Raw genomic sequence first — 18,109 nt, 5'->3', positions numbered from 1 at the left:
AAGGGTTTAGGAGGAAATGAGATCCCAGATTTTCATTTGAACACCATGACTGATAAATCTGCTAGATTTTGAGATGGCTGCATTACTCACGAGTTGTGGAGCCCCAGTGAGTTATGCAGTTCTTCCCAAACAAGTAACGATAAAATGTTTATAGCACCCAAAAGCATCATGTATTGTGTTCATACCATTTTTTTTGTTTGATATTTTCCTCTTAAAAGTCTGCTTCTGATTCGCCTCTTTTCATGTAGGTTACTAACTCCAGAAACAATGATGTCATTCTTATACACAAAGTTCAGCAACATCCAGCAGTATAGTATAAACTCAGTTTAAAGGTTTGAAATTTGTATTTTGATTTGGGAAATAAAGGCATATATATATGTGAGATTTGTATACACTTGGGCTATATACCGCAGTATAAAAAAGCAGCCCAGATTTTAGTATTGCAATGTGATTGCCTATGGTTGTAAACATACAAATACTTAGAAATGTCCAATATGGGCTATGAAAGATAAACGTACCACAAAGGAAAATATGGAGATACAGATTTCTTTGCTGCAGCACCTTCCACCTAGCAGTGTGGAACAGCCAACACAGTGGAAGTGGTGGGAAGGCATGCGTCTTTCTGATATGCGCCCACGCACAAAAAGTACAAGGCATCCTGCCTAGGAGATGCTGCTAAACCAAAGCTCTGGGACCAACACTTCCGTTTTTACCGAAATGCTGTGGAATCCTTCCTTGCTAATTCTACGTGGTAGAAATGCTGGTATTTCAAAGCTGCTTACAGGTATGACTCGCCTAAGATGATCACTTAAGCAAATACTCAAATCAATCCCTATATTTACTTAAGGTAAAATTCCACTGAAAACAGTGACAGAGTAGTTCTTTGCTGCACAGGGAATTATACATCAAGTGCTGCCTCAGTACTAGTTTAGACCAGAACGTTTCTCAAACCTGAGCAGACCTGAGCAGAGTTAAAATAGCAAGATTTACTCTTTCTCTGGCCCGTCCACTGCAAACAACAGGGGAAAGAGATGGGAAATCAAAAATAATAATAATAATAAAATCATGTTACTGTCACCTCTGCCTGCTTATTCTCTGAATTTAACTAGACCATGCATTTAGCCATTACTGCTCATCACAAGATCAATCTTTCTCTCGTAGGCCAGACCTCACCAGGCTTTCCTGTGTCTCATCTGGGATTCATCACAGTAAGTCTGACTAGCTCCAGGAGCAGACCTCTGTTTCCTGTGAGGCAGTAAGAGTGACAATCTGCAATCGCTGAGACACCTAAAAACAAAATGTTTATGTAGAATGAAAGTGTTTTGGAGGGGAAAAAAAAGTTTGTATTATCTCTAACCCATGAGCAGGGGAGACACATTTCAGATTTCAACTCCCTGCATGCTTCTAGGCAAATGCAAACAGAAATCCCCCCTTAGCCCACTGAAAAAGTTCTTCGACCTTTTGGTGTCTGTCTGATCCTTTGCACTGTAGGTTGGACGAATAAGTTTTGCAGTCCATTCCTGTCATAAATCCTGCCCCCATCTGTTTAATGGCTTAACTTTCAGTCATCCAACTGTACGCTGGGATCCACTGTGTCTCTTCCCTGTTTGTACAGCCCCTGTTAAGTCACATGGAAACTCTCTTACTGCAGCCTGCCAAATGTCCCTTGCTCCTCAAGCAAACCTCAGATAGTGATACTCCATCTCAGAATTCGTAACATTTTACGTCACCTTCATGTCCAGCAAAAAGGTTATATTAGACACACATTTAACGCTCGCAAGCAGTTCAGCCATCTGTTTAAAAATCATGCAAAAGCCTGAGGTAACCCCGGCATCAACAACTGAAGGTCATGTTCCATTTCAGTCTGAACTGATGCAAGCTAGGACTTTGGAGTGGTTGGAAAAGTAAATCACATCTTAGGTGCTTGGTGATTAAACCTCAGCATGGACTCCATGTGTTTTACTTTGTTTTTCAGCATGGCTTGCTTTATTCTGTGCTTAACGCTAGACAGAAGAACAGTTTTATTAATGTCTCAAATTGCTCATTTATGCTAATGTAAAACTGAGATACCTAGCAAATTTCCACTCCAGATCTGTCAGAAAGAGCAGAATTTCTCCTAATACAAGCAAATTCAAAGACTGTGTTTGGCTTTTTCAGAGGAGTCCAGCTGATACAGGACTATAAACTCCATTGATTCTCAGTGATTTTCACATTACTGACTCCCTTCAGGTATATTTGAAAGGTCTATTGTTTTTGTACAATTCCTCACAATAGTCCACATCTGTGGAGGCATTAACTTTCAATTTACACTTCAGAAGAAGTCAAACTGAAGTCAGGCTTATGCTAGTCATGTCACCCAAATTTGATCTATATTCAACCATTTTCCTAGTCAAAAGCAACCTAGACAGCTAAGCCACCACTCATGATTTATTCAGGGTAAGACTCTGCTAGGAGTGAGATACAAAGATTAGAGATCTTCTTACAGATAACAACACAAAATATACACAAGTTTTGCAAGCGCAGTTGAAAAGTGTTTTATTGCTTGCTGCTGTCCACTGGATGCCTGAATCTTTAGCTTAAGATCTAATGTAATATTTTGCTTTATATCCCACAGAGGCTATGCTTTCCCTGCAAAGAAGCTGTAAGTAGTAGTTTTGGTTTGACTTGGAGTAAGGAGAGCCAATGCAAAGCCATACTGGCTTACAGCAAGGTGCAGTACCGTGTATTCACCTGGGACTCCTGGGTCCCAGCACGGCAGCCTGTCCCTTCCTGCTCTTTCCAAGTAATTGCAGAATGCAGGGACTAAGCCTTCAGACAGCTTAGCCTGCATCCACACTGTTACTAGCAGTGAGAACAAGCCGTATCTATGCTTAGCACTTAGACCTGTATGATGGAACAGGTCTGCTGTGGTGTAAATTACTAATACATACCTGAGCTTGAGGTTTATGTATTTGCAGTTAGAAATCAGATGAAGAGCAACATCTGAATTAATAATGAAGACAAACTCAGATATAGTGAGAACGGACAGCTTATTACACAAAACCACCCATGAGAAAACAGCAGTAGGAAATGTGTAAACCACATACCGCTTCTGCCACCAAAACCTCAATGAAGTACTTGTCTCAGAGCCTAATAAATAAATACTAGCTTTATTAGGCAGAGGGAGTCTAAAGGCTTCTTGACACTGAAGTTCCTCTAGTTTACTGTAAGCTAGTATAACACAGCTAATCAAAGCAGAAATAATCCTCTTAAACACTTGCAAATCCTAAAAAATACCTCATTAAAAGAACCTAAAAAGTTCTACTACTCAATATTATAAAAAAAAAGAAGAAAAAAAAAGTATATTTATTTTGTTTCCTAAGGAAAAGCTCCCTGTTCCTCCAAGTAGGTTAAAGCAAACCATTTATCTTGTTCATTCCAATCTGGATTATTTTTCCCTGCTCCTTTGGCTGATTAGAAAAAGTGGGCATCCCATTCTCTCATTTGCTTTGGGGATATGCATGTAACACAAACCAAGTGAATGGTGAGGAGTCACGAATCACAGGATTTAGCAGTTGGCGTGTAATACCAATATTCAGACCTATGGCAAAGTGTAGAACAGGGTTTCATAAAGTGTAGAAAAGGGGTTCATAAACTTATTTTCCTCATCCACTACTGTTAGCAGCATCAGCAGCTGTTCCCAGCCATACACATTTGCACAGTGGCAGCACTCACACACCATTTTCCTGCGATGTTTGCATTCCTAGTCATAAACCCATAACATATTGGAAGCACTCATAAAAAGAATGTATAACTTGGGTGCTAACGCCACAGGTTAGCCACAACACCAACGAGCTCTTACAGCCAGTGATCGCTGCTCCTGGAGTGCAACACAGTTCTGTTTCAGTCAGGGAAGCAGGTATTGAATGATGCCAAAATCTACCAGACCAGGCAAATCTTGTTCTGATTTCAGGCTCTTGCACTACTTCTCTAGGGCCACTGGAAAGGTCTCCTTGCAAAAGACCAAAGACAGTCTAAGAAACATTGGAAGAAATTTGAATACTGAAGCCACTAGTGGCTAACCTAAATGCAGGGAAGTCTAACTTCAGCAGTTACAGAGATCAAATCTGCATTTTAGAACTACCTTCACAGACCATGTGGTTATAATATCATCACACTCCCTCGTCTCATGTGGATGCTGTGGGTCTCAACATTTGTGTCTTAGCAGGAGGTCAGCATATGACTGGTGGGATAGAACTAGTTACTTAATGATTGTCTTTTTTTTCAAAATGAAGACGGTCAAAGTAGATCCACCCCATGAGCCTCCATTTGTAGCTCACTGCTTCAAGACCTGTGGACAGACATAAGCAAAAGTTCAACTTATCAAAGCAGTACGTACATGCTGCTGTACAGTAACTGCAGATGGCAAACCCAAACGTCTGTCAGGACTTTGAAACACTGGAAAGATGTTAGCTGAGCTCTCAAAATACAGGAATGTCTACAAGTTTAAGAAAGGGTATTGGGACTGCAGCTGAAGCATATATAGTTTCTGGGGTATTAATTCATCGAATGGAGGAGTTTGTTGAACCATAAAGAAGGCACAAGATGTCAGCTGCTCCTTATTCAAACTCTTTTTTTCCTACTTGCATCACAACAGCTGCAAGATGATGACGTCTGGGACTAATGGAAAGGATAAGCTTATTTGTTGGTGGCATATTGTTAGCATTATTACCCATTTGTATATGGGGATTAAATAAATGTAAGGGGAGGTTGATTTCTGCAAGATTTGACTTCCCCCAGACTCTCTCTAATACAGCAGCTGTCCACTGTGACATGCCTGTTAGCAGAGAGAAAGTATAACCATTTCAGCCTTGCACTGTAAAACCCTCAAAGCACAAATGGGACACAAACTTTTGATTTCTGGTACGGATATTAATCTCACATATCTAGAAAGACTAAGAAGGTGGTCTCTCATCGTGGAAGGAAGTCAGTGCAGCCAGCAAAATTTCTGCATGTTGACTAACTATAGACAGAACAGGTGTCTAGACAGTCAGAAAATGCTGCTGGAATCAGTTCCGTATGAACGGCTTAAGAGCCTTCTGCAGTGAACTGAAGCTTAAGGTCGGCTCTTGGCCAAGCTTACTGGCATGCTTGTAAATAAAAATTTATTTTTATTTTTTTTCTGTGTGGCATAACTATTAATCTAAACATTATTGGAAAGATTTTTTTTCCTTCTTTTCAGTAAAAGCTGCCATGCATTGGGAATAGACTTGTCTCTGACACTGGGATTTACATACACATACAAATGGCCTGTGAACACATACACTGTTTCTTAGTATTTTATCCCATCAGTTCCTTGATCTTGATCAAAAAACTGACAACTCAGTCTGGAAATTGCAATTCTAAAACAAATGTGCTTATGGGATTTTGACTTGATCTCTCTGTATGATCCTCCAGGGAAATAACTAATTAGAACAGGAATTTGTTCTTCCTTGCTGATGTTGTAACGTTATTGGTGAACAGACAAAGATGGGATGCTAAAGTTCATGAGAACTGAGAGAGACGCACAAAAGTAACTAACCACTTTCCCCTGTAAGCCTCAGGTAAAGAAGCTATGTATTGAAGTAAGTAAACTGAAAGCTATACAATAAGCTGGCTCTGTAGCAATCGTATGCTTACATATATGTAGTTAAACTCGAAATGTGTACAATTCAGCTCTTTGAAGGCTTTTAGATGAAGTCAACAACCTGAAGGGCGCAAGGAATTTGAAGTATACTGCTTAATGGATTAAAAGAAAAAAGAAAGAAAGAAAGAAAAAGAAAGAAAGAAAGAAAGAGAGAGAAAGAGAGAGAGAAAGAGAGAAAGAAAGAAAGAGACAGAGAGAAGAGAGAGAAAGAGAGAGAGAAAGAGAGAAAGAAAGAAAGAGAAAGAAAAAGAGAAAGAGAAAGAGAAAGAGAAAGAGAAAGAGAAAGAGAAAGAGAGAAAGAGAGAGAGAAAGAGAGAAAGAAAGAGAAAGAGACAGAGAGAAGAGAGAGAAAGAGAGAAGGAAAGAAAGAAAGAGAGAGAAAGAAAGAAAGAGAAAGAGAAAGAGAAAGAGAAAGAGAAAGAGAAAGAGAAAGAGAAAGAGAAAGAGAAAGAGAAAGAGAAAGAGAAAGAGAAAGAGAAAGAGAAAGAGAAAGAGAAAGAGAAAGAGAAAGAGAAAGAGAAAGAGAAAGAGAAAGAGAGAGAGAAAGAGAAAAAGAGAGAGAGAGAGAGAAAAAGAGAGAGAGAAAGAAAGAAAGGAAAGAAAGAAAGAAAGGAGAGAGAAAGAGAAAGAGAAAGAGAGAGAGAAAGAGAGAGAGAGAAAGAAAGAGAAAGAAAGAAAGAAAGAAAGAAAGAAAGAAAGAAAGAAAGAAAGAAAGAAAGAAAGAAAGAAAGAAAGAAAGAAACAGAAAGAAAGAAAGAAAAAGAAAGGAAGGAAGGAAGGAAGGAAGGAAGGAAGGAAGGAAGGAAGGAAGGAAGGAAGGAAGGAAGGAAGGAAGAAATTTGGCAAGGACAAGTTGTGGATAATCACAGCCTCTGCCTTGTGTCCACAGAATTAGCTCTTTCAATTATGCTTCCCCTACACACAACATAGCAAAGAGTTGTAGAGTTGTAGACTTGGCAAAAAAAAAAGTCTGAATACTTTCTGAACAAATAAAAGCTGCTGGCCAAAAAATCTCTTATTGTGGAAAAAAAATGTGCAGAAATAATAAAAAAAATTAAAATCTTCATTTTGTAATATTCAGAGCACCACCACAAAATTATCTCAGCGGGAAAAGAAATGGGAGGAAGTTGCACAACAGCTGCCTCTGTGCAGCAGGAGCTGTGTGGCTGAGAACCAAGAGATGAACAGGAGCAGCCTCCCTGCACCGCTGCTGGCCATGCACACGGGTGCCAGCACGCCCCGGCAGTGGTCCGCGTGCTGGCAGAGCGCTGGCACTGTGACCCCTGGGGATTTCCTGTAGCTGGGCTTCTCACCACGGCTGCGATTTTTAGCATCTTACTGAAAGAGTCTGCATAACAGATACCAGGTCAAGACTTGAGATGATGGGGAAAATTCAAGAGGACTGCAAGATCAAAATTAAGTCCTCATAATTTATAATTAAAGAGAAAGAAAAACTAACACAAAAGGAGCCCTGGAGATTTAAATGTTTTTAGGCCACAGCAACAAGAAAATGAGAAGAAAAGGCTAAAATGCCACCTGGCAGACAAGTTCTTGGTTAAAATGAAAACTGTGGGTCCAATGTCACATTGCAGGGCTGTAGTGTGAGGCTGCTTTCCTGCACTGCCTTTCAAGCTCACTTTTCTGGGCTGCTCACTCCTAGGCAGTACATCACCCCTTTCTGAACTTTGGCCCCCGCAACTTACCAGAGGGAGGAGACAAATGATCTAGCCCACATTGTACTGGTAATGGAACCTTAAGTTGCATCAGACAAAACAGTGACTCCAGAGTGGATCAGCAGTAGTAGATCAGCATCCTGATAGAGGCACAAAGGGGAAATAACTGTAGAACCAGCACAGCCTCTGGAGTGAGGGCTTATGTATTTCAAGCTCGATCTACTTAAAACATTATCTGTAGTATATCAGTCATTTTATTTATTTTATTTATTTATTTATTTATTTATTTTTGATTTCTACACTGAGCATCAGCGGTAGCTGCTGGCAAGGAGTTTTCCGCCTCTTCAATTTTTATATAAATAAAAAGCCCTTGAAATAAGCATAATATCTATAAATGCAGTACACTGGTATTACAGTTGGTTGGGATGAAAGACTCATACAAACAAGAGGAAAAGTAAAATAAATTTGAGCCTACTAGTGTATACATAGCAGAAACACCATTAAAATGTATTACTTGATTTTAGTGGAAACGCAGAAGCCCCAACTACTCTTTCTCTGAGTCTCACAAGGCAGGTAAGCATAAAGTTGTCTGTGGTTAAAAACAAAACAAACAAACAAAAAACAAACAAAACAAACAAACAAACAAAAACTAACAGAGTTACACTGAACTTGTGCTGGGTTTTGTTCCAGATTTGATTCCTAGACACTGATAGTTTCAGTTATCTGATTCCTCCCTCTGTCACTACCAATCCAGTTACGTACTTCTATTTAAAATGTGCTGTAATGAAAAGTTTTTAGTGAGCCCCAGGTTATCCTGATTTCCAGGGAATTGGAAACATGATAGTGAATAGAGAGCTGGATCTAATTTAAAAACAGTTTTGCTCACTGAGAGGAGGCAGTGCTGCCTTCTTTTTATTGTACCACTTTTCAGCCACTGGATGATGCTGGATGGAAACAGGAGAAATTCCAAGACTTCTTTGTCACTGACAGTAAAAAGGAACCTAAGCAAGACAAGTCCTGCCAATTTCTGCATGTTTTAAAGTACACCAACATATTGCTGTAAAACATGTATCAGAGAAAAGAAAAGAAACAGAATATATGGATAGTAACTTTCAGTTAATTTATCATGTTTTAACCTCTCACTTTTATTGTTCAACTGTTAAAAAGAGTTTTAATGTTACTAGGGCCTTTTCTTTTAATTAGCTGTTTTAAGTATCTTCTTTTTCCGAGTTGGTAAAATTTTGTTTATCATCAATCTACTTCCTTACTTCCTCGTACTGCAGTGAGGATTAAAACTTTTGTAACAGAGACTGCCTTGTTCGAGGCTTTGTTAGAGACAGTGCAATGGGCCTGTGCTGATGACACGGGGCTCTGCACGCTGCTGTAACACGTGGTATGTCATTGCCCTTTTCACAGGTGAAGCTGATGTGCATGTATTGTACTCTGTGATGAAAAACTAACTAATGTTGCCTTCCTTAATTGAAAGAGTGTTAATTCATAGTGAAAGGAAACACTTTCTTCTTGTTTATAAAAGTGTTAAAGGAATGTCCTTAGTTAAAAACAGAAAAGCTGCACTTATGAAAATATGGAATGCTTTTCAAGGAAAATTACTTTTTCAAATTTAGCTTCCTAGATTTGCTGAGAATTTTCATGAAAAGGCTACTGAAGTGGGAGACAAGAAATCATTTCTAACACTGATGGAAACAGATACTTGCACAGTTGTGCTTCCCAAAGGGACTGGACGAGGCAGTGTTTAAGCACATCCTAGCAGTATGTAAGAGATTGTTGTGGAACAAGACTAAACTTAAGGGAAAGTTATGCTAAGGAATGGAAGGGGAAAGATTTCTCTTTCTAACCAGAAAATTAAAGCTTTCCACATATCTGTCACTTTGGTAACCTCCTGGAAGACAACTCCTGAGAGCACTGAGATAAGAACCTCTGAACAGAAATGCACTGTTAATACTATTCTTGCAATGGAAATGACATTAAGTAAAATGAGTTCTCGTAGGCAGGATATTGTTCAAAATAAAAGTATTATTCTTTCTAGTTGGTGCTTGGCAGTATAGTGAAATTTATTAGAACAGTTTCCAGTGTGGATATTCTTCTATAATAAAAATGATTTATTTTGGAATAATGAGTTTGCTTCAAATGCAAATGCAGAGCAGCTTGCTTTGGTATAACATTCCCCCCCCCCCCCCCCATTTTTCTAGACCTGTGTCCAGACAGGGGACTATTCTGAAATTCTTACTACCTATATATAAATATGCTGTTATCTTATTTCAGAAATCAAAGAGATTATAGAAGTGCTCCATTTTTAGGGAGAACCACTTTATGAATAACACATCTTCTGTTTTAAGAAGCATAGCCCAGAGTTTGGGGCTTTGTGTCAGTGTTAAACTATTCCATCAGTTCCGAAGAGAGACTGACATTTGGCTAGATGTTTGCATTACTAAAGTTTGAAATTCTTTACTATGAGGGTGGTGAGGCCCTGGCCCAGGCTGCCCAGAGCAGCTGTGGCTGCCCCATCCCTGGCGGTGCCCAAGGCCAGGCTGCACGGGGCTGGGGGCAGCCTGGGCTAGTGGGAGGGGGCCCTGCCCAGGGCAGGGGGCTGGAGCCAGGTGGTCATTGAGGTCCCTTCCAACCCAAACCATTCTGTGATTCTATGATTCTGTGAAATGCAAAACAACAGGAAAAAAAATAGGGTTGTTTAGAAGCAGAAGCCAAGCTGGGTAATTGCAACGCACTGGAGCATTTTAATTTAGAATTTCCTCTGCTCCTGCTGCTGGTTTGGTTACCAGTGGACTTCCTCTTTAGGGAGGAGGATATGGGGAGCAAGGTGTTTAGACCATCTAAGATACAAAACCAGAATGTTGTATATTGAAGCAAAAGCTTTAACAAGGCAGTACAAGTACACTTCTCCATGGCATCCCTTGGAGGAATACGTGAATCTTTCTGATAACTACTGCTGACACCTGTGAAAAGAATGTGAATGTTCTCAGTGAAGCAGAAACCAAAAGAGGTTGTGAGTACCTCATTACTGTTTTTCAGATAATCTAGCAAAAGCATACTTGGAAAAATTCCACATCTTTCCTAGAAGTAACTTAAATCTTGGAGAAGGTTTTGTGCTGGTTTTATAGAAACTGAAATAAGTTGTGGTTAATACTTTACTCTTCTTAGCCTGAAGGAGCAAACAATTGCCTGCTGATAAGGTCAAGCCTCCATGTAGTGTTTTGTTGCTACTGAACTGGCAAGAATTCCTCCAAATAGCTGTGTGCAATTTATTTCGAGAGAGTCAAGAATTCTGCATGAAAAAAACTAGAAACCAAAGGAGAAATGTAAATGTATGTAGACAGGAGACCATTTTCATTTTGATAAACAACATATTCCGACAAGCAGAGAATGAAAAGTGTGAGATATTTTGTTGCCACAGCTTTTATGCAGCTCTGCAAAAAATATGTGAAGTAACTTGGTACAATCCAGGCTTTCCATTGTCTGCATGAAGCATGCAAGGTCACAGTTGAAACACGGTTACAAATAAGCTGCCAAAGTGGATGCACTCCAGCAGAACAGCCGTGTCAGCAGCTGTGCGCCCTGGACTGACAGTACCTGGTGTCCTCTGCCAGCGCAACCTCTGACAAGGAAGCTCAGCTCCAGGACAAAATAGCCAAAAGTGCAGATGCTCCAGCACCAGGATTACAACAGCAAATGGAATCAGCAAAACATTTGACAGCGAAGCCATCTAGAGTGGATGCGGGGTCTCTTTGAAGACAATATTGGTTATATCATAAAAATCCCACCTTTAGTAACATTTGTGTAGGCATATTGGTAGCCTGAGCAGATGAGCCTCTCTGGCTTGACAGCAATGTTCACAGATTTTATAGCAATTGTACTGAAAACAGCTGTGGAAGACTAGTTCTCAGACACAGGTTGGCCCAGCAGCAGTTGGAGGGCAGCATACACACATATTGTCCCAGCTATACTGTTTTTCTGGCAGAAGCCACAGAAGGAAAATATATTCTTTTCTGGCACCCTCGCACTGCTGAATTGAAAGATGTTGCAGAGGGGAAGATCAAAATGGGAAAAGCAAGAACCCTCTTTCATTATCTCTCCTCCAAGGTCCCTCAGGACAATTTTCTGCAAATAACTGTCATTCTAGGAATGGGTTTGGTGCAAGGTACAGACGTTAACTGTACAGGAACTGTAGGAATAACTGTTATGGTTTCCATACCCAGCTGCCCCTCTCTCTTTTCCTCAAGATTTTTGAGAGGTATGAGATGAACTGTAGTAACTCTCTGTAGTGGGTTTACGTGGCAAGGTTTTGGTAGCAGGGGGCTGCAGGGATGGCTTCTGTGAGAAGAATCCAGCACCTGCCCCATGTTAGGTAAGGGCCAGTCTCAGCTGGCTCCAAAGGGACCTGCCGCTGCCCAGAGCCGAGCCAGTAAGCGATGTTGTCTGCACCTCTGTGAGAGCAGATTTAAGGAAGGGGAAAAAAAATGCTGGACAACAGCAGCTGGGAGAATGAGGAGTGAAAAACAGAATGAAACTGAAGGTGAAGAAGGAGGGGAAGAGGTGCTCCAGGCACAGAGCAGAAGTTCCCCTGCGGCCTGTGGAGAGGCCCCTGGTGGAGCAGGCTGTCCCCCTGCAGCCCATGGAGTACCACGGGGGAGCAGGGTTCCACGCTGCAGCCCGCGGAGGAGCCCCCGGTGGAGCAGGTGGGCCTGCACTGACGGAGGCTGTGGCCTGTGGAGGACCCCTGCTGGAGCAGATTCTGGGCTGGAGCTGTAGCCTGTGGAGAGGAGCCCACGCAGGAGCAGGGGGTCTGGGGGGAGCTGCCGCCCGTGGAGGACCCAGGTTGGAGCAGTTTGCTCCTGAGGGATGGACCCTGTGGTACGGAGCCATGTGGGAGCAGTTCTTGAGGAGCCTGTGGGACGCCCATGCAAGATCAGTTCGGGAGGGACAGCATCCCGTGGGAGGGACCCCACATGGAGCAGGGGATGAGAGTGATCGAGAAGGAGCGGAGGAGACGAAGCGCTATAGACTGACCACAGCCCCCATTCCCCCGTTCCCCTGCACTGCTCAGGGGGAGGAGGTGGAAGAGGGTGGATGGGGGGGGAAAGTGTTCTTGGTTTCTTTCCTTTGTTTCTCACTTCTCTAGCTTGCTAGTAATAAGCAATAAATTTTACTATTCTCCCTGTGCTGAGTCTGTTTTGCCCATCACGATAATTGTTAAGTGATCTCCCTGTCCTTATCCCAACCCTTGAGCCATTTTCTTCATATTTTCTTCTCCTTTTCCTTTGAGGAGGGGGAGTAAGAGAGCGGTTGTTGTGGAGCTCAGCTGCCCACCTGAGTAAAACCACGACACTCACAAAACGGTAAGCTGGCACTGATTCTAGCCTTCCCTAATATGTCATTGATCATTTGCAATTGTTTGGGAGCTCTTCAAATAACAAAGCTTTCCTGCACCAGGGTGGAATAGGAGCCTCTGTGGAAAGCATAATATAGGCAGCTGAGAGAAGAAATTGTCATAACTAGCCCTATAAAGGCTATCCCCTTAAGAGTTATAGCTCCAAAAGACAAGTCTAAAACATAGAGCCATTTGCCCCTAGAGAAAAAAAAAAATTAGACAACTTTTGTGGCATGCTGGAGAAATGAGATGGTAATGTTAATAAGAAAAATGAACACTGTGCTCCCACTCGAGACAAACTGTGAAGTGTTCTGGACACCAGCTGAAATTAGAAGAAAAACTTGTGCCTGATGTGTGCCACTCTGCGGGGACCAAGGTAAGGATACTGATGCTCTGCAATGTATTGCCATCCTCTCGATACTTCTGAGGCACATAGATACATGTTAAACCGTAAAAAGACCTCACTGTAGATCATGCTAGCAATTCTTAGCAGAAAACTTCAACATATACCTTTAAAAAAAATGTAATGTGCATATAGGAACATCTTAAACAGGCTGATATGGAAGCGTGCAACCACTAGCAAGTGATCAAGAAGTCTGTTTTTTGAAATGGGTTTAGAAAAACATTTGTTCATGAGAACTGAAATCTGTTATCAGTAGCTTATGACCTTGGCTAATGGATGATTATCACAGTAACAGACCAGAAACTTTTCAGAAAGTATCATATTCAGAGAAATATTTGAACTAAAGCCATATCACAATGTACTGCCATATCCTGTATGACTCCCTTCTTTGCAGTGTGGTATGCCTGATAATCACTGGACATCATGCTTAAGTTTACTAATGCAGGACAAATTTTATGAACTTTGGGCTATAAGGCATGATCTGTACCAATAATATTTAGCCTGAACAACTGCCCAAGTCCCAGATTTTGTGCTGTTTTGCCATAGTCCTACATGAAGCACAAACCCTATGGTTCCTGCCCTATAGCAGCTTCATGCACAGGAAATGCAGACATGTATAGATGTGCCTTAGCTTTAGACACTTGAATATCTAATCTTTTGAGTTGGCAGCTACTGGAACTCACTGATAAAAACATAATGAAAGATTCTCAGGGGTCACTTCAAGAGAAGAGTTAGTTCCAATGAAAACAGAGTTATATCTGTCCCAACTTGAACACAAGAAATTTAGGATATAACAAGACAGATCAGAGTATTATGAACTACCCTGATCTTTACAGTATGGTGAACTAAACTATTGGACTCAAACAGTCTTTGATTCAGCATTCTTGAAGGCAAATTTAGTTTTCATGCGTCTAATTGAGATGCAGCAAACTTGTTTCCCCTTTAAGTTTTTAATATTATCATACTATCCTGAATAAGAAAATGAAGCTATCCCAAATTAATAGACTTGTTTGAACAGACACCCCCCCCCCCCCCCAAATAGTAATACATGTTTCTGTTAAGCAGCCTGGCAATCATACAGTTTTGCTAAGCTTATTTTTTATTATTTTTCCTTTATAAGTACTAATTCTGCATTCTTTAAAGTCCTGTCATCTTTTGACCTTGTTCTAATCTCTCTTCAATTCTATCTCTTAAAAGAACAGAGAGTTCTCTTTTGCTATCTGGAGTTTTGCATCACTACTAATTTTTAACAGTGCATCCTGTTGATATATTAAGTTGAGAACATAAATCATTTGATTTTCTATCTGAATATTTTTATCATTTTCTTAGCAGCTCATCTTATTCCAGACACTGGGTCTAAAAGTCACTGAGATTAAGCTTTTAGATGTTGCTTATTTTTAATGGGTTTTATATTTCATTAAAATTACAAACTCTCCTGCCACAGAATTCAAATAAATATGCCCTGCTAGTATTAGAAGTAAATGCATGCAATGGTACCAAAATACAGTGTATTCTTGGGAAAGCTGGACACTCAACAAGTCATTGTGACAGGGTCTCATAATATCGGATTCTTGGGTCCTTAAGCTTTCCTCATTTCATGTAGGTTGTAGCACTAGCCTCTTCCTTGTGCTCTCTGTCCAGCACCATAGGCACAAACTCTCCCTTACCTTCACAAAGGTAGGGTTCTGCTGCCTAGATGGTAGTCTGTTGCTCTCAAGTAGTTTAAGAATTCCATTTCCCAGGACTCCAAGCCTGTGAGCACTTAGGATTTTCTGTTGACCTTGAAGAGATCAACAGGAGATGTCGAAGGAACAGGCACCCAAGATTTGAAAAAGTTTCAAATCGCCACCACGTTCCCTTGTTTAAATCTGCATAACTAATTTGTCACCAGTTGCCTACGTTCATTTACACTCATTTCCTTCCTGCTCTTCTATATTCCCTGGCTTTGAAGAGACAAGACTCTGTTGGAAGTGAGTAGTGAATCTCTTCCCAACAATGGAAACTTCTATTTTTTCCCTATGCCACCAATTTTCTTAAGCCTTTCTAATTAAATAGCACTTTACCATGAACATACATTTGCATCTGTTCCCTCTGCACAGACTTGCTATATCTGTAAATGATTCTTTCTATTCCAGTTTCTTATAGTTTCAATTCCCCGTTAACATTTCAATCCTACTTCCTTGGTTGGGTATTGTTGATTTACTGCACTCCATACTTTAGGTTGCATTCCTTCCTTTCTGACACCTGACTGCTTTACTTCAGCCTCAGTCTTTTCTTGCACGCTTTTGGAAGAGAATCAGGTTGAGGCTGGCCTTTTAGCAGCGTTTTGATGAATGGAATATGACTTGCATTTCACACTTGATGTAATTTAGGAGGCAGCAGTTTGAGATACTGGCAAACTTGGCAATAAAATGCCAATTAGCTGTGACTTAACACAGTGTATTAACACAGTGTTTGAAATACCCAATATTCTCCTACTATTCCGTTATTGAATTGCATCCATTTAGTCCCATTACACCCTCTTGATAAAGAGATTATGCAGTCCTTTCCTTCCTTGTTCACTCCATGGTTCTCAGGGGGATTTCACAGGCTCTTCTGAGTGCCATGTTACTGTAGCCAGCTGTTCTGATACGAGAGCCAGCTCATTTAAATGAACTGTGATATGAGAGTGCAACCTTTTAGAACTTATTTCTTACTGTGAAAATTTTGAAAGAATACTTCTTAAATTCATTGGCCTTCTCTTCTTGAATGAGACTCCAGGTCAACAGCTGCCTCAGAAGGTGAAAACTAATATGCAAGGTACTGCTGAAGTGACTTCTAGGGCCACAGGGTAAAAATATCTGTTTACTGTTTATTTACTGTTACCAGAGATCATGAATCTGCTGACTAGTAGTGTGCAAGTCAATAACCTAAATCAGCAACCCATATGTAATGCTCTGCTTTTCATATAGGAAGAGGTCAGTGATCGTACTCAACCTGAGCGTTCCTCATACTTCGAGCACCGCAGAAAAGTATTTCCAATAGGGTTTAAAAATGAAGAGAATACCAGAGGATTCTAACATGCCAAATCCCTCCAAGATGACAAATTCAGAGGGGCAAATTTCCTTTCCCTGAAAGCTTTTGATACTAGAGCGTTAGTATCCACTGTACAAGGAAGTAAGAGGAAAGACTGTTTACCCCAGAAACACACATACATAGTATTAGCCATAAATAATCCCTGTATAATATCACTTCCATTTGGTCTAGGTTTATGAGTTTACCAATTACAAATTGTGTCAAAAATGTGACTAGTGGTCACAAATGTTTGAAATACTACCAATTCTGGGCCTGGCCCAAAAATATATCAGAGAAATGTATTAAATAAAAAGGCAAATGAAGAAAGTATATTTTTGCACCTGGAACTCATCAGTTCTGGGATACGAGACAGATTCTAGTACTATTTGGATAGTGAGGAAGACCTGAGAGAATTTGGATGTTTTAATGCATCATGAATCTTAAGGAAACACAAACTTATCAGTACTGTCAATGTTAGTATTTTGGTTTGGGAATACTATTAAAAAGATTATATTGACAAAGACTTTTTAAGAGCTTTTCTTCAGATGAATAGACTTATAGCAAAGCATATGTCTAAAAGAGGTTACCACTCTCCTAGAAACAGTCAATAAATTAATACAATAAAAAAAAAAGAAAAAAAAAGAGGAATCTACTTGTAATTCTGAGTACAGAAACAGCAGGAAAGGCACTGGAATTCTGCAACGTGGTTACATTTTTGCCTTTCTTCCTCCTTAGTTTTTCTATTTTTAAAAAAGAGAATAGCTTACTTCAAAAACACGCTACAAGGATAATCCAGAAGAGATTTTATGACAATTACTGAGCTAAGAAGTACATAGTAAAAAAACCTCACGTTGGAGGGTGCTCTGACAACCTGACAATCATGAAATTGAAGATTCAGCATTGCTAACAGTGAGACTGGAAAGGTCATAACACTGCAAGCTGGCATTATTTTCATATTTGGCATTGGGAAAGACTGCCTCCATAGCACATTTGTCTAGCTAACTATTGATTTGGTTTCTCTGATTACAAATGGAACCTAAACTAATTACAAAACAATTAAGAGTAAATATGTGTGAAAGGAATTATTTTTTCTCTTTTTGCTTTTCAGACAGTTAACTTGATGTGATGTGAATGAATTTGATTGAAAGTTTGCCACTGACTTGCAAAAGCAGGCACCAAGACCATAAGTTGCCATTGCTGACTGAACTATAAACTGTGAAAATAAGAGTTTCCATTCTATTTCTCAAGCATGAAAATCTTTGCCATCTTTAGTTACCCTACAAAGAAATACAAAAAAAACTTAGGTATGACTTCTGAAGAAAATACTCCCCTATTACATCTGACCTTTGTGCAGTCTTGCTGAAGCTGTACTGCTTAATGCAGTCTGTTTGTCCCTTTAATCGCTTGCTTAAATACTAATGCAACAGTCTAATGGAAAAGTTGCCCTGGATTCTCAATAACTGCCTGATCTGAAAAAGGGTCTAATAATGACGAAGACTAAAAAAAGATTTGCTTTTGAATTCTATCACCAGGAACTAATGCTCAGTGCTATTCCACTCACAGTTTGTATGTACTCCTATGCTACATGAATGATTTATCTGGACCAATAACACTTTTTGTTGTTGTTGTTGTTGTTTTGTGAACAGCAAAACTAACAAAGCTTGGTTTTGTACAGATTTGTACACTCTGTTTCTGAATTCACCCCCTGCTTCACATAATTCCCATGTTTTTAGCATGCTCCCAAAGCTTTCTGCCTACCTCTTTCACATCCCCTATCTGCAGCTATACAACATTCCAGCTATACCAGGGGCAAATCAAACTACTATATGCATATCAGAATAGGTAAGAACATGTGTGTACATATCTGTATATAATGGTATAAATCAGAATATTTAATATTCTATTTAGGA

General features: G+C 40.1%; 1 protein-coding gene across 1 annotated transcript in view; it reads left to right on the top strand.

Moving 5' to 3' along the window:
- Positions 1 to 18,109, top strand: part of LOC310904514 (uncharacterized protein) — a gene marked incomplete at its 5' end in the record, with an annotated part of 28,201 nt that overhangs the window by 1,549 nt on the left and 8,543 nt on the right. Inside the window, 4 exons of the mRNA XM_083849367.1 lie at positions 1,162 to 1,208; positions 12,638 to 12,710; positions 13,037 to 13,118; positions 17,308 to 17,503. Coding sequence (XP_083705493.1) covers positions 1,162 to 1,208; positions 12,638 to 12,710; positions 13,037 to 13,118; positions 17,308 to 17,325 — 220 coding nt within the window. The 3' untranslated portion in view covers positions 17,326 to 17,503. The remainder of the gene's footprint in view (positions 1 to 1,161; positions 1,209 to 12,637; positions 12,711 to 13,036; positions 13,119 to 17,307; positions 17,504 to 18,109) is intronic.

Source organism: Anser anser (assembly GCF_964211835.1).
Source record: "Anser anser genome assembly, chromosome: 9".
Classification (NCBI taxonomy): Eukaryota; Metazoa; Chordata; class Aves; order Anseriformes; family Anatidae; genus Anser; species Anser anser.
Note: the sequence above shows the minus strand (reverse complement) of the source record. Positions and strands in the feature narration are given on the sequence as shown.